The sequence below is a fragment of the Eurosta solidaginis genome, chromosome 5 (assembly GCF_040869045.1).
Source record: "Eurosta solidaginis isolate ZX-2024a chromosome 5, ASM4086904v1, whole genome shotgun sequence".
NCBI lineage: Eukaryota > Metazoa > Arthropoda > Insecta > Diptera > Tephritidae > Eurosta > Eurosta solidaginis.
In genome coordinates this window covers 56752859-56768930 of record NC_090323.1, presented here as the reverse complement: position 1 = coordinate 56768930, position 16072 = coordinate 56752859, and the positions used below count along the sequence as shown (strand labels likewise).

The following is a 16072-nucleotide window of genomic DNA, read 5'->3' as shown; positions in this document are numbered from 1 at the left end:
AACACCAATCTATTCTGGGTCCAGATAAGCTCGTGTACCAAGTTTGGTGAAGATATCTCAATATTTACTCAAGTTATCTTGTTATTAGACAAGCGGACGGACGGGTGGACATGGCTCCATAAAATTTTTTTCCGATACTGATGATTTTGATATATGGAAGTCTATATCTATCTCGATTCCTTTATACCTATACAACCAACCGTTATCCAATCAAAGTTATAATACCCTGTGTACAAGTACAGCTGGGTATAAAATTATCTAGTTATAAAAAAGTTTTCGTAATTTTTATTTCTTCTTTGCGAGGCATCCTATTCAGCAGAAAACTACTATTACAGCATTACTTGGAAGTAAAATTATGCGAATTTAGCAAAAAACACCGAAAACTTTATAAAAAGCCAAAAGCAGTTAAACGAGGGTCATTTCTGTGAAAACAACAGTAGCATTAGCAGCATAAGAAAATTTCATTTAGCTCAAGTGCAACAGTGGATTTTGCTAACCTTAACATAATTAACATGAAGTGTGAAGTTTTATCTAGTGCCAGTATATTAATACTTTCGCTTAGTGAGTATTCAATTTCCAGTTAATCAGTGAAAATTTGAAATGAATTTTACTAAATTCTAATTTTGTTAGTGTATTTGCAATTGCTGCACGCGGCACCCACGAACTCCAATGATATTGATTACAACGACACGGGTACCGCTGGTGGGGGCGGTGGTGGTGGCCACTTCCATCGCCATAATTATGGAATTAATAATTCCCAAATAGACTACAATACAATATTTGCACATGTGAAGGATTTTTTCATGTATTTGCCAGTTATGATGACAACGTTTAAGGAGACGATGAATGGATTTCCCAAATTCGCTGAAGGTGTGCGCATATTGACATCCAAAGATGGACGAATAGACAGTTCAGATTGTAATTGTGATAGAGGCAGTAGTGAAGTTTCTGGTAGACAGTTTGGTTAATTAAAAAATTTGGTTTGCTAGCACTAAGTGATTTGGCGTATATTATATATTTAAGCTTTCTCAACTTTTGCTATAAAATATATATTTTTTTTAACGATAACGACACAATCTTGGCTTAGGTAACAAAAATTGGCTCAGTCAATACCGTTCAATAATAGCAGCGTGCTGAACATAAGTGTGTTTTTTTTTACTAGTTTTTCGTAATTTGCAATCGAGTTAGTGTCTTATCTGTTGAGAATTATAAACTCTTGATCTACCAAAATAAAGCATAGTTTACTTCTATAAAGAGTGAGTTGCTCAGATCAACTCGTCGCTGAATTTTGTCTATGGTACCTTTATTTCGCCTGATCGTGAATTTTTAATTCTCAGCCTCTTAAGACACTGAAGTCGATTGAAATTCACAAACACCTATTTTCAGCACGCTGCCATTATTGAAAGGTATTGGCTGCCGCCGTGGTGTGATGGTAGCGTGCTCCGCCTACCACACCGAAGATCCTGGGTTCACGCCCCGGGCAAAGCAACATTAAAATTTTAGAAACAAGTTTTTTCAATTATAAGAAAATTGTTCTAAGCGGGGTCGCCCCTCGGCAGTGTTTGGCAAGCACTCCGAGTGTATTCTGTCATGAAAAGCTTTCAGTGAAAACTCATCTGCTTTGCAGATGCCGTTCGGAGTCGGCATAAAACAAGTAAGTCCCGTCCCGCCAATTTGTAGGAAAAATTAAAAGGAGCACGACGCAAGTTGGAAGAGAAGCTCGGCCTTAAATCTCTTCGGATGTTATCGCGCCTTTCATTTTTTTTTTATTGGCTGAGTCAATGATCGTTACTTATACTTACATAAATGATTTTTCCCTTTAGATCTCCGCTTTGGTCATGTCGATGTCGTTAAAAAGAAACATATTACAGCAAAAGTTGATAAATCTTAAAAACAGAGTTGCTCAACCCCTATACTATATATTTATATAGCACTTTTGTTTTGCCCTGAAGTATAGGTAGGGTTTTTCGAAATGATCTTGGCTGTGAAGCAGTCTCAGAAAACAGATTTAATCTTTTCTTGTTCAACAAAAATTTACAGATAACTACTTTTTAAAACCCTCTAATAAATTCTTTGAAACCGGTTGACAGTATGCTATATTCCCAAAATCCTATGTACAGGACGGCTATGAAACCCATTTTTTCCAAAAGATTTTTATAAATCCATAATAACAACATCTATTTATTGTAATTTTTACCAAATATAACTGCAAAGCACTTTAAAAAAAGTCACATGCTTCCGATGGGAATATCTGGGTTAAAGCTTATACAATATTTTATTAAGTTAGATGTATTTAATTAATTTCTAACCTTGATTTATGTTAGTGTTAATTTAAGTAGTGTAATTAGGCGTCTTTTAAGTTGTACATAATAAAAATTGTTAAAGGATATAATTTCTCATTAGTTAGTTATCATAACAACTCAAACTGTTTTTCTTTCGTGTTCTCCAAGCGTACAAAACGAGTTGACGATAAAGTGGCGATAGTTTGCAGTTGATAATGGAAACGCGACTCTTCATACAACATGCTCATGGTCACTCCTTTGTGTTCGTGGTCATGACTTGGTTTCATTGAGATCATTGTCTAACTGCTGTGCACCCACGCTTTGTCAGCGGTATGTTGCCATACTCAGGTTATAAGGAATATCTGAAACTGTCATGCGAAAAATTTTGAGCTTATACGTATCAGCTAGAGTCGTCAATCCCGGCATTTTTGAATAGAAGAAAATACCGACGAAGTTTATGAAAATTAGGCTATATTAGCTAGGTATAATGACTAGACCTGATTGCAGTCGTTGGTTAATAAACTAAACTTACTTACTTTTCTACAAATTCAATTGAAGCTTTTTTTGGTTTTTATTTTCTTGATACCAAAGAACTAGAGGGGGTATGCAGATTATCAATGATTAGCATAACGGGTCTTAAAAACTAGCAGTATAGCGCCAACCAATATCGCGCGCGAACGGAATTAATGTTCCCGTGTCTCAGCTTCTAAAGAGATCTTGGAGCCAAATTGAGCCGGAGGGTTGGAGCCAGGGTGCAGAAATGGCAGAACATACTATACACGTGTATACCGATGGCTCGAAATTAACCGAAGTGATCGGGTCGGCTGTGTACTGTGTCGAGCCAGAATCCCGCAGGCTGCCAGATTATCGGGAAAAAGCAGCAAATTCTGGAGAAAGCGTCAATACATCTATTTATAGTCAAGCGGTCTCACACGGTACTTAAGTAAGCAGTGTCTTGGAATACGAAGAAGCATTGTGAAAACTTCGCTCAGGCCGGACCATTCATCTCTACTGGGTTCCCGGTCATAAAGAGTTAGAAGGTAACGAGAAGGCCGATGAGTTGGCAAAGGAGGGTGCAGCACTGCTGAATTGATGATATGTATCCCAATCCGCTTGGGAGAAAACAAAAGGAGACACGAGTTGCATATGATCCATCAAGCGTGAATAGAAGCGCACGGTTGCGAAATTTTTAAGATCATGTGCAAGTCCTACGATATTAGACTCGGAAAGTGGCTCATATTTCTGGTGAGAGAAGACTTAAAGGTCACGATGGGCATACTAACTGGACACTTTTTCTGGTGTCAAATGCTTATAAATAAGGCATCTTCAGTTACAGCCGATGTAGGAAGTGGGAGCTGCAGGAAGGAACGATTGAGCACGTTCTGTGTGCATGTTCTGCGCACGCCAGATCAAGGATCCAGATATTAGGGGCGGCAGAGTTGCCAGATCCCTTGGCAGCAATTTAGCTAGGCCTAAAAAACTTCTAGTTTTTGCCAAGTGGACTGAGTTGTTCTATAACATAAATCTTGGCAAACAAATTCTTGTAACGCTATGGGCATATTCAGCCTATGTGAGATATTTATTGACCGATCAACTCAACCGACCCTATGGCCATATGAAATGAACGAGACGGAATTCAAATAGATACAATGCCAACGATATTAACATTTCCGAAATGGTCATAAGGTCTACTGTTTTCTATTAAATGTTTAATGTCCCTTTTACCGTTTACAACTCAACTCTGGTTGGGTTGAAATTTCGCAATTTGGTATTACAGATTACAAATCAACCTGTCAAAAAAAATGTCGGTTGAGTTGTCTAGTCTAAAAACTTTTTGTAGCATTACCGTTTACAACCTTGTATTGGTGTAGTTGTCAAAGACGTCAAAATCTTGCAATTGTTTCATACAATTTTGCAGTTGTTTTGAAAAAATGTAACGTTTTACAAGACGGTTCTCCTCCTAATGTTTAACAAAAATTTTCAAAGTTGGTATCAAAAGACACGTTTCGACCTCCGATTTAAGAATCCGAAAACAAAACTTAAACATTTAATTTCTGTCATATCATTTCGGTTCAAATTTTCATGTGGTTGTATTTTGGCAGATTTTTTGTACACACTAATGCAGACAGGCGTTGGACCCACCCAGGGTTATTGTTAAAAATCGCGGCCAAAAGCCGCCAACGCAGAAAGATGTTTTGTGCAAAAAAACTGTGGATCGGGCCTCATATTTCGGACAATCGGGCCATTTTGTGGGTTTTTGTAAATACTTTTCGACAGAAATAAAATTTTTAATTTCCGCTTTAGAATCCTAAAAACGGAGATGGATACACATCTTTTGATACCACTTATAAGAGTTAGATGGTGCACGGTCTCATAAAACGTTACCGAATAAAAATAAAAAATTGAAAGCCGGTAATTAAACCTTTTTTAATCAAACAATAATCAACAATTTTGCACACATTTATAGAAAAAACAACGTTTAAACGAAGGATTACATTGAATAACTTTTTGACTTTATGGAGCGACATTTCGAAGTTGGACGAGGCTGGCCGCAGTTCGGATACAGACAAATTAGGTGAAATTATGCGAACGCGAGTCCCATTGATACTAATCACTACTCCTGGGAATCCTGTTTTAGAGTAAAATACAGTTTTTGCTGTTTGGCTTTTAATCCACTTCGCACAAATATGCACCTCAATAATATCTAACTCAATAACCAATTTAACACCAAAATCATTTCCACAGCATTTTTGATAGCTACCATCAGCAAGGAATCTGAGTGAGGCGCATAATTTTAAAATAGGGGTACAGCCTTCCGTCGAAAGGTAGGTAGTTCCAAGGGATTGGAATGATCACGCGAATCTTTTCCGTATTCGCGACATGTCAACCACCAACATTTTCGCCATTATAAAATAGATTTCATATCATATAATACCTTGTAATAACAAAATCGCTTTTGCAGATGCTTAAATTTCCGCCACAAATTGATCAGCTGTTCACTTATCTGTCAAATCATCGGTTTCTTAGGTTAGCAACACCATTTCAACTTCAACTGAAATAAGTTGTAATTCGTAATACCAAACAGGAGTTGAGTTGTATGAAAGTTGAGTTGTTTTAATTACAACCCAACTAAGTTGAGTTGTATGGCGTAATAGGGACATAAGTTTTGTTTCACACCTCCACGTATTAAAAGGTTAACAACTATTGATATACAGTTATAGTTACGTTTTAAAGTGTCGCTATAATTTTGGCGGCCGCCGTAGAGTAGTAGTAGCATGCTCCGCCTACCACGCCGAAGATCCTGGGTTCACGCCCCGGGCAAGGCAAAATCAAAATTTTAGAAACAAGGCTTTTCAATTAGAAGGACATTTTTCTATGCGGGGTGGCCCCTGGGAAGTGTTTGGCAAGCACTCCGAGTGTATTTCTGCCATGAAAAGCTCTCAGTAAAAACTCATAAAACAAGTAGGTCCCGTCCCCCCAATTTGTAGGAAAAATTAAAAGGAGTACGACGCAAATTGGGAAAGAAGCTCGGCCTAAAATCTCTTCGGAGGTTATCGCGCCTTACATTTTTTTATATTTTTGATCTGTCCAATGTAAATAGAAAATGCTGCACATATATAGTAAGGTCGTTTTCCCGAAATTGTGTTAAAGTCAAGCGGATATTTCCTAAATGGCCGTTAAGTCAAATAAAGATTTGTTATGAAGTGCTCTTAAGGCCAGTTGATGTTATGGGCATTTGAAGTCGTCATACCGTCAACTGACCAAATACTCCAACTGGGATGCCTACCGTAATGCCGAGTTACACAATCCCGAAATAAATAATCCAGTAAAGACCAACTGCAGCCAAGACTTAATCTTGGCAAATTTCTTCCTTTGGAAGAAGCCGACCCGATTTCTTCGTTAACCACTTACATGGATCCAGATAGGCATTTTGGGGAAGAGGCTCTCGAAGAAAAACTATTTTTTCTGCAGCCACTATCGTTTTAATCGGTGGTAGATCCTAGCGAATTGTTTTATATCCAACTTAATTCAACCGAAAAAATCGGTAGTCTCAACTGAAAAAAAAATTTATGTTAGCATTTCTCATCCATTCATCGGTATATTCGTCAGCCTATTTGTCCACGGGGTCATCATCACCTTTTTGTTTTTGCAATAACTGTTATATAAAGAAATGTATTGTAATGAAATTCAACACACTACTTTTTCTGACCGCGAATAATATGGCCACTCGAATCTCTTGAAAATCTTTGCATCGACTTCAAAAACTGTTGAAGATGTTGCGATATTATTTATAACCATCTTTTCTTTTCGAAATAGAGTTGCCCTAGACAAGAATCGCCCACTTTCTATATAAAAATGAAAAATACACATATAAAACCCACATACGAAATCGAGATCTGTTTGACGATGAAAAAATGTATATTGCAATTTCAGATAATAATAAACAGTGAGGATGATTGGCTTCGTTATTTCCCAAAATATTTTCATATCCAGCTCCAAATTCAAACATTTAAAGATCCATAAAGCGAAAAATACGGCATAGAGTATACGAAAAAATGTAAAACATTACCGAACATTCGACGAAAGACGGAAGGTTTCAAACTCAGATCAAATTTCTGCCATAACGAAAAGTGCGATCTGGTAACTTATGTTCAGGGAGTGCTCAGTTTCTAGAGGGAAGTCGTCTATTGTCTTCTTAAACGGAGACAGCGTTGAAGCACCCAGCGATGTTGATAATGTTCTACTCGCTCTTCACAATAATTGCTACTGGAGCATTCCACGGTTGGTACGGAACAAATCGTACACATTTTTTAATTTTTAGACCCTAACTAAAGAAAAATTATAACTTTTTCATACAGAGCTTTTAGTGCATTAGGATTGTAAATAAAAATAGAAACCTACTCTTGAAATATTTTTATATGTGTCTGAAAAATCGCAAAAAGCATCCGTTTGTACGGGACATCAGTCATTCAGGAGAAACTTCAGCGAAACTGTTAATATTAAAAAAAACTAAATAAATATTTGGTAGTAGTTGTATCAAGGTTTGTTAAAATAACAAACAAAATTTTAATAATATATTTGAAAAAAAAATTATGCTTAAAAATAAATTGTTTTTACGGAACACATGTGCAATTAACCTTTCAAATTTCCTCTACAAGGGTGTATTCACTGTCGGTAATAATAATACTAATTTGGCGCTATATGCCAAGGAGATTTCAATCGAGCTTCTCAACCAATTTGCGGCGTAATACTTTTTAATTTGTTTCTAAAATTGGTGGATCTTACACACTTTATGCCTATTCTGAATACTTCAGACGTCCTTGCAGTCCTGCTTTTTGGTAAACGGACGCTGCAATTCTCAATGAGTGCTTATGCCGAGAATGTCAGAGTAACCCAACGAAGGTCCACTATTTTCTGATGGGTTGTTTATTGCACCCAGAATACTCACGTGACGCAGAGCATACCTAACCATTTAGTATCTTAAAATTTAAATCAGCATCGTCATTTCATTTCCTATGTCGCACCTCACATTGCCTCGGGCTAAATACTGCCAATAATTTTAATTGATTTTACTGCCTTTTCGACGACATGTATATATACATATGTATATAGTTGTAGCTTGGCAAACACTCCATTAAAGATCGACATCGATGGCTGCGGTGGCGAGATAAGTAGGCTGCTAGGAGTAGGTACATGACAAAGCGGTTAAGCTAAATGCACACAACTACGGCTACTAGCTGTGTCATACCCATAAAAACATTGGGTATTTGACTAAGTCAGAGGACTTCAGGGATGGGCAAAGCTGTGCGGAGTCGACTGCAACTTAGTGTATAGCTCACTACTTTAACAATTGTTTGTACTTCAGTATTTGGCTCTTGTAAGCCTTGTTGTGTTAACAAGTTTAAGTTTTTGTTGTTCCTATTGTAAGTTACGCGTTACCCATTATTTAACATGAAGATGCAGTGAGTTCATCATGTACTTGCGCGACTGAATGCTACGATTCTCGTTTATTTCGCTTGTTCAAATGGAGTTGGTTATGGGTTTCGACTGTTGTCTTTTGGTTTGGGTTGTTGTCATTGCTGTTACCAGTTGTTGTTACTCTTCGTTTCTTGCATGTGCTTGCTTAAGCATCAATAGCTGATAGGCGCTTCATGTGTTCTACTGATGCCAGCAAAGCGATTGTGATGCGACTCTGTAACAGTGGCTTATTGGCAAACCTTGGTGAGCTTTAGGTGGCCAACTTGAAATTGTCACCTTGCTGACGCCTCTGCTATTATTGTTGTTGTAGTATTGTTTTTCATTAATGCTGCGGATGAAGTTGGTTGTTGGCTGTGTTGGTGATTTTATTAACCAGTGTCGGACTTAAGCATAAGGCGCTAGCTTTAGTGGGTTGTACCACAAAGAAGGCCAGGCCACATCAAAAGGAGTGAGAGAAAGTGAAAATAATATTGGAATAAATCCAATGTGAAGTCTATGGATCGCGACCGTGGCAATGATCTTTGTAAGACTCATTCGAAAGTTGCAGTGTCGGTGTGGCAGTGAAGCATTCAATACTTCCTACTTATACCTTTTTAGGCCTTAATTGTGGAGCTTTACTGAATAATATTTCGAAAGGTATATTTTCTAGCGGAGCTGAGCTGACTTAAAAGGATGTGGTGCAGATTGACATGCGAACATATTTATAAAAATGGTATCTATAAATTAAGGCAGGCCCAATTTATCCCCTAGAATTGCATGTCAGGAAAATGCTCTGCATGGTATATAGTCTTTCTAATGATCATTACTTTTATTGCCAATACGAAAGTTGTGGCCACTATGTCAAATAGTATTGCTAATCTAGGCCAAAATTCGAAATTACTTCTCTATAAAACAGTTAAGAAATCATTTTATACCCAAGTACAACATAGGCCTATAATCGCACTGAGGTACGAAAAACTGGGCTTTTAAATGTAACTCAAGGTTTTGGATGTGTATGGGAAATTTCTTACCCTCATTCGTGTTCTATTCGACGAGCCCTACAAGAAAAATAGCCACATTTCCCAGGTATTTATACTTTTAACTTTATTGTCGCTTTGTGCAGCTCTTATATGAAAAAAACGCAGTTTTTTTTTGCAAAAACCCCGTTCGGGCAATAAGGAAACCTTCGGTTTAAACTTTGTTCAAGCGCATAGTGAGACATAGCGTTAACAACAGCAGCTTGAGCGCCGACCATACGTCCATAGTAGCAAAGCGCCATCAATTACTGGACGAACATACTACCTAATTACATATATGCGCTTCGAGGGTACTCTTAGAGCCACAATAGAAGTGGATGGTTGGCGCAGGGATGCTCAAATGGCAGATACACGTGAACACCGATGGTTGCAAAGCAGTGGAAGAAGTAGTGTCAGCGGTATACTGTGCTGATCCAAAAATACACAGATCCTACAAGCTCCCAGATCACTGCAGCGTTTTCAGACGAAAGTAGTAGCCGTAACTAAAGCAGTAGAAACAGTGGACGAAAATAGCTTAAATTGCATCCACTGTGCCCACTTTTATATTGACAGCCAAGCAGCAATTAAGGCAATAATCTCGCATAGTACAGCAATTTAAAGTGTGTTGGAGTGTAAGTAATCACTGGAAAGAATGGGGAAAGTAAGATACATACATCTATATTGGGTCCCAGGCCACATGGGAATAGATGGGAGTGAAAAAGCGGATGACCTAGCTAAAGAGAGCGCATCCCTTGAAGCTTGTTCTGTAGACGCCTCAATTTGATTGAGCGAAATAAAGAGAAACCGAGAGTTTCACTTGATCAACCAAGCGAGAAAGGCGTAGACCCAAGCGCGGGACTATAAACTGTCGAAGATCATGTGTAGGTCTTACAACCTTAGACTAACAAAGTTAATCCTATAACAAAAAGAGAGGACTGTAGAGTCATGACAGGTGTTCTGACTGGACACTGTCTTCTGGCGCCACATGCCTTTAAGTGAGGCTTGGGCAGTGCTAGCAGATGTCGGAAGTGCGGGTTGAAGCAGGAAATGATCGAGCACGTTTTGTGCTCGTATGCTGCGCTTGCCAGGCTAAGACTTCAGCTATAAGAGTGATACAGTGTTCAGATCTAGAAGTAGAAGATGGCATAGGTCCTAGAAACCTTCTCGTATTTAACATATATAGGTCCTGGTTTTTGATAGGGTTTTTGGTCGTTAAACAAGCTTTTAGTAACACCATGGACTCATTTAGGCTATGTGAGGTCCTCACGGACCGACCAGTTCAAACTAACATAACCTAAGGCATGAGGAATTCAAAATGTATTAAGTGCGTTTCACCTTTATAAAATTTAATGTAATAAGTTGTGTACAGGATCTTTTGAAATTCAATAAGATCCTCTTGGTTTAAATACACATTTTCCTATGCTTCCGCCCATTTAGATGAAGGCAGTATTTATAATGTTTTATATCATATTTATCCATATAAATATATACACTGAAATCTGTTGAATGTGGAATGGCCACCGATCGGCTCAATACTTTTACGAGAGGCCCCAGCATGGAAATGTCTTGGAAAACTCCCGTTTTCACATACAGCACTGTTGGCACTGTTGTATCTTTTGTATTGCATTTGAATGTTGATTTCGATAGATATACTCTTAGTTTGTTGTTATAACTATGCCCATACGAATACAGAAGCACTTCAGCCACTTTACTCCAGCCAAGTGTATCCGTCGCGTATCACCACTTCACTCTGTAGCAATTCAACACTTGAAAAGTTGGATTCAATGTCTGCTAAAATTCACGCTGTCTGCCTACTTGTTACAAAGTGTCGCAAAATGGTTCAATCATATGTAGATCTGGTTTAAAATACAAGAAGTAAATCGATACTAAATACAAACTAATTTGATGGGAAAAAACTTAAGTCTAAGATCGCATTAGTCTAAGTCTTTCCATACTGTAGCTCTTATATCTATTCGAACAAAATGAGCTAGCCAACAAAGTTGTTGGGCTCGATATGGTAATATTGGCGCAAAACTGACGATAATGAAGAAATTTCTTGCAATATCCGCCGTTGGAAGGGCTTATAAATCCTCTGAAAAATTGTCTCTTTATTACTCGAAGGGCTATCTCATCTGTCTTTAAAAGCGACGGGTAGGCCAATATACTTGTCAAGACTTTATTGTTCAACTACGTATGCATGCAAACAGTGTTTCCTGTTTAATTTGAAGACTCATATTAAAGGGGCGTCTTTTGTATAACCCAACGAGTCGTCATTTATCGTGTGAACTAGAATTTGTATCATATTCATTCATTGCTACAACAACAAAAACAACAACAACAATAACCTCAGTGGTATTATATACATTGTGGTGAATATGAATGCTAGTGACTGCGACTCAAATTGTCACGGCGTCATACATAATCTGGCCGCTATTCTGGTACACAAATAGGCTAAGTCATTATTTGTTAAAAAATTTTCAACTGTATTTATCAATGATCTAGTTTGTGAAATTTTTGGTATTATATACATTGTGGTGAATATGACTGCTAGTGACTGCGATTCAAATTGTCACGGCGTTATACATAATCTGGCCGTTATTCTGGTACACAAATAGGCGAAGTCATTAATTGTTAAAAAATTTTCAACTGTATTTATCAATGATCTAGTTTGTTGAGGCCAATGGAAGCAATACCAATGACAGGTAAGGTTAGGTAAGGTTGAACTGGCCGGTCAATAAAGACCTCGCATAGACTGAATGTGTCCATATGTTACCAGAATTTGTTTGACCACCAAACGGAAAAACCAGAGTCAGGTGCCAGGACATGCGTTATAGAAGAACTCCGTCCTCTTGGCAAATACTATCAGTTTTCTAGGACCCAGCTTAATTGCTGCCTCGAGATCTGCCAACTCTGCCGCCCCTAATATCTGGGGACTTGACCTGGCGAGCGCAGGACACGAACATAGAACGTACTCAACCAATGACAGGAAAGTTTAATTCATATATATAGCTACATATCAACGGACGTTTTAAATCCTCAATCATAAGGTTTGACTAGGTATCACCCTCCCTCTTAGATCGTGTGTTGCGCCCGAATATAACTTGATCCTGTGGGCACTGCCTTCTTTTACCGAGGCATTGTATTCCTTAACGTACATATACCTGCCTTGCTTGCATTGTTGAGATTAAATTTTGCAAGACCAAAGGCACAAAATATATACTCTATTGAAAGCTTTTACTAAGAAACAAAAATATCGTCATGAATAATCGTTTGAGACCTTTTGAATCCCCTTGTACATACATAAGATTGCGTTTGTTGTTTGCGGTCTTCCTCACAACAGCAACAGTTGTTTTTGGGGCTTGTATTTTCATTGGACTGGCAAATGTTTGTGGTTAGTCTATTTGAATATTTGCGGTTGTAACAACAAGCATTAGTTTTGGAATTTGCCAATACTGAAAAATTTGCTATACAAATTTATGAAACATACTAGGTAAATATTTATGCGCAATGGTCAGGGCGTTATTTAATAAGCTTTTATCCTTATTGCAATGGAATTTTGGAACTAATAGCCACTTCCATAAATATTAGTGTTGAGCAAAAATTTCAGTATTGACGTCTTTTTCATAGTAATTGGAAAATCATTGTTATTCGAAGCAATTCAAATTGATTAGCCGCTTAGCATCATTGCTCCCATCTACTGCACTGCTTTAATAGTACCATATATGTATATACATCACCGGCTGTGACAGGACATGCAGACTGCAAAATAAACTGAGACAAACTCTTCTGAGTTTTTGGAGTTGAATGAAGAAGAGACGGTGATATATTTGAACTTGCCAACCTCTAAGTCTGCTGTGGCATTCACATACTAATGCAAGGCGTGGTACACCTCCGAAGCGATTTAGGCCGTGCTGCTATTCCAATTTGCATCTGTGCTCATTTCTGTGCTTTTTATGGCAGAAATACACTCTGAGAGTTTGCGTTTGCCATATCACTGCCGAGAAGCGACCCAGCCTATAAAAACTTGTTTGTAATTGAAAAAAAAAAACTTGTTTCTAAATTTTTGATGTTGCTTTGGCAGGAGTTGAACTCAGGATCATCGGTGTGATGGGCGGAGCACGCTACCACCACAACACGGCGTTCACATACTAATATCATGAAATTCTTAAACAGCGCTTAAAATCGCAAGAATGGACCACCGTGATGTGAAAAAGATCACCGTTTTGCTCATTATTATTAAAAAACCTTTGCCCGGATTACGTGTTACCATTTGTGATCGAAACTCATTCTTTAAATCGCAATAGCTGTGAAATCGTGGATCGGATTAATGGAGTATGTGAACTAGCGACAAAGAGTTCTCATTAGATTCATAACTTTTAGAAATAGTAGAAATAGTTTGACAGTTGCATAGTTATAGTTTGAGTGAAAATGGTTTTCAGTCACTACGAAATTACAGTTATAAAGTTGATATCAAACATCATTCTATAATCATTATAGCTTTTGAGTTGATTTCCAACATCATTTTTAAATTAGTCTGTAACAGTAGAGAAATGAATAGCTCTCAAATCTATATCCCGCAGATTTCTTTAGTTGATATCCCACATCGGATATCCATTTTTGGTCATATAAAAACATGCTCTTTTCGTTTAAAATGCTGTGATTCTCAAGTTGAGCCATTGTTGAGGAACAATGCTTGAGAATTGAGAAATATGTTAGTTATCAACTTGAGCTCTAATGTGACTCAAACCCAAATGCTTATTGAGATGCCTTCTCATCACTTGGTTGAAAAGGTATACGCTAAAAAGGAGTCTAGTCAGCCTGATTACATCGAACACGGCGGCTACAAACCCAAAACCATAACAAGTAAGGAAAGCTAAGTTCGGGAGTAACCGAACATTGCATACTCAGCTGAGAGCTTTGGAGACAAAATAAGGGAAAATCACCATTTAGCAAAATGAACCTAGGGTAACCCTGGAATGTGTTTGTATGACATGTGTATTAAATGAAAGGTGTTAATGATTATTTAAAACGTAGTGGGCCTTAGTTCTATAGGTGGACGCCTTTTCTAGATATCGTAATAAGGGTGGACCAGGGGTGACTCTAGAATGTGTTTGTATGATATGGGTATCAAATTAAAAGTATTAATGAGGGTTTTAAAAGGGTGTAGCCCTTAGTTGTATATGAGAAGGCGTTTTCGAGATATCGACCAAAATGTGGACCAGTGTGACCCAAAAAATCTTCTGTCGGGTACCGCTAATTTATTTATATATGTCGTACCACGAAAAGTATTCCTGGCAAGATTCCAAGGGCTTTTGATTTCGCCCTGCAGAATTTTTTCTTTTTTTTCTACTTAATATGGTAGGTGTCACACCCATTTTACAAAGTTTTTTCTAAAGTTATATTTTTCGTCAAAAAACCAATCCAATTACCATGTTTCATCTCTTTTTTCATATTTGGTACAGAATTATGGCATTTTTTTCATTTTTCGTAATTTTCGATATCGAAAAAGTGGGCGTGGTCATAGTCGGATTTCGGCCATTTTTTATACCAAGATAAAGCGAGTTCAGATAAGTACGTGAACTGAGTTTAGTAAAGATATATCGATTTGTGCTCAAGTTATCGTGTTAACGGCGGAGCGGAAGGACAGACGGTCGAATGTGTATAAAAACTGGGCGTAGCTCAACCGATTTCGCCCATTTTCACAGAAAGCAGTTATCGTCATAGAATCTATGTCCCTACCAAATTTCACAAGGATTGGTAAATTTTTGTTCGACTTATGGCATTAAAAGTATTCTAAACGAATTAAATGAAAAACAGCGGTGTTACGCCTATTTTGAAATTTTCTTTTATCTTTGTATTTTGTTGCACCATGTCATTACTGGAGTCGAATGTTGACATAATTTACTTTTATACTGTAAAGATATTACATGTTTTGTTAAAATTTGACTTAAAAAATTTTTTTTTTAAAAAGTGGGCGTGTTCGTCATCCGATTTCGCTAATTTTTATTTAGTACACATATAGTAATAGGAGTAACGTGCCTACCAAATTTCATCAAGATACCTCAAAATTTACTCATGTTATCGTGTTTACAGACGGACGGACCGACGGACGGACGGACGGACATGGCTAAATGAATTTCTTTTTTCACCCAGATCATTTTGATATATAGAAGTCTATATCTATCTCGATTAGTTTATGCCGTTACGAACAAAGTTGATATACTCTGTGAGCTCTGCTCAGCTGAGTATAATAAAGCAACGCTTGAGGAGAACCGCAGCCAAGCATTGACTACTTGATTACTTTGAACGCGGCAGCCACAAATATATGATTTATAAAAAAATATTAGTTATGTTAAAAAATGTTCAGAATTTTTTTAACTTATATTAATTGTTATTTGCTTAAATTTAACATTTATTGGTGATATAACAAGGACATCTTTCTCTGTCGCTTACCAAAAAAATGTTTAATCTCACGACAGCGGCATTCAAGCTGCTCCGAAAATAACACTGTCACTTTGTGATTGCCGTCGTCAATGTAATCAGGCCTGTAGAAGGGTTCAATAACGTTTATAACAACATTACGGATTTAAATACAAAAATTATTATTATTCTGAAATTTAATTTGTGATTTTTGCTAAGAAAATGGTATTTGAGTTTGTGGCGCATATTTGGTCGCCGAACGCAACTGCAAATATTGTAAAAGTGCTGGACATTTCTGCTTGTGGACGCCGTTTTGAACATATTTTTTTTAAATATAGGAAAAGGGCAGTAAATGTTAAAATAACATAAATGATGCCAAAACTACTTAACTTTGTG

General features: G+C 37.5%; 1 protein-coding gene across 3 annotated transcripts; it reads left to right on the top strand.

The window, feature by feature from the left end:
• The first annotated feature begins 404 nt into the window (after nucleotides 1–404).
• On the top strand, nucleotides 405–7323 carry LOC137251816 (uncharacterized). 3 transcript variants are annotated; one of them, XM_067786695.1, is made up of 4 exons: nucleotides 405–561; nucleotides 631–870; nucleotides 4750–5107; nucleotides 6717–7323. In XM_067786695.1, the coding sequence occupies exons 1-3, from the start codon at nucleotides 513–515 to the stop codon at nucleotides 4923–4925; spliced, it is 465 nt and encodes a 154-aa protein (XP_067642796.1). In that variant the 5' UTR covers nucleotides 405–512; the 3' UTR covers nucleotides 4926–5107; nucleotides 6717–7323. The 3 variants fall into 3 exon arrangements, with proteins under 3 accessions (XP_067642796.1, XP_067642797.1, XP_067642798.1); XM_067786696.1 differs by lacking the exon at nucleotides 4750–5107 and having other exon boundaries at nucleotides 6717–7308; XM_067786697.1 differs by lacking the exons at nucleotides 4750–5107; nucleotides 6717–7323 and adding an exon at nucleotides 2451–4727.
• Nucleotides 7324–16072: the final 8749 nt, after the last annotated feature.

Excerpts from the sequence above, each read along its gene's own strand:
- LOC137251816 (XM_067786695.1), top strand. The coding sequence starts at position 513 with ATGAAGTGTGAAGTTTTATCTAGTGCCAGTATATTAATACTTTCGCTT. Across the intron at positions 562-630 it reads TATATTAATACTTTCGCTTA|TGTATTTGCAATTGCTGCAC; the intron begins GTGAGTATTCAA and ends TAATTTTGTTAG. Across the intron at positions 871-4,749 it reads ATTTCCCAAATTCGCTGAAG|AAAAAACAACGTTTAAACGA; the intron begins GTGTGCGCATAT and ends ACACATTTATAG.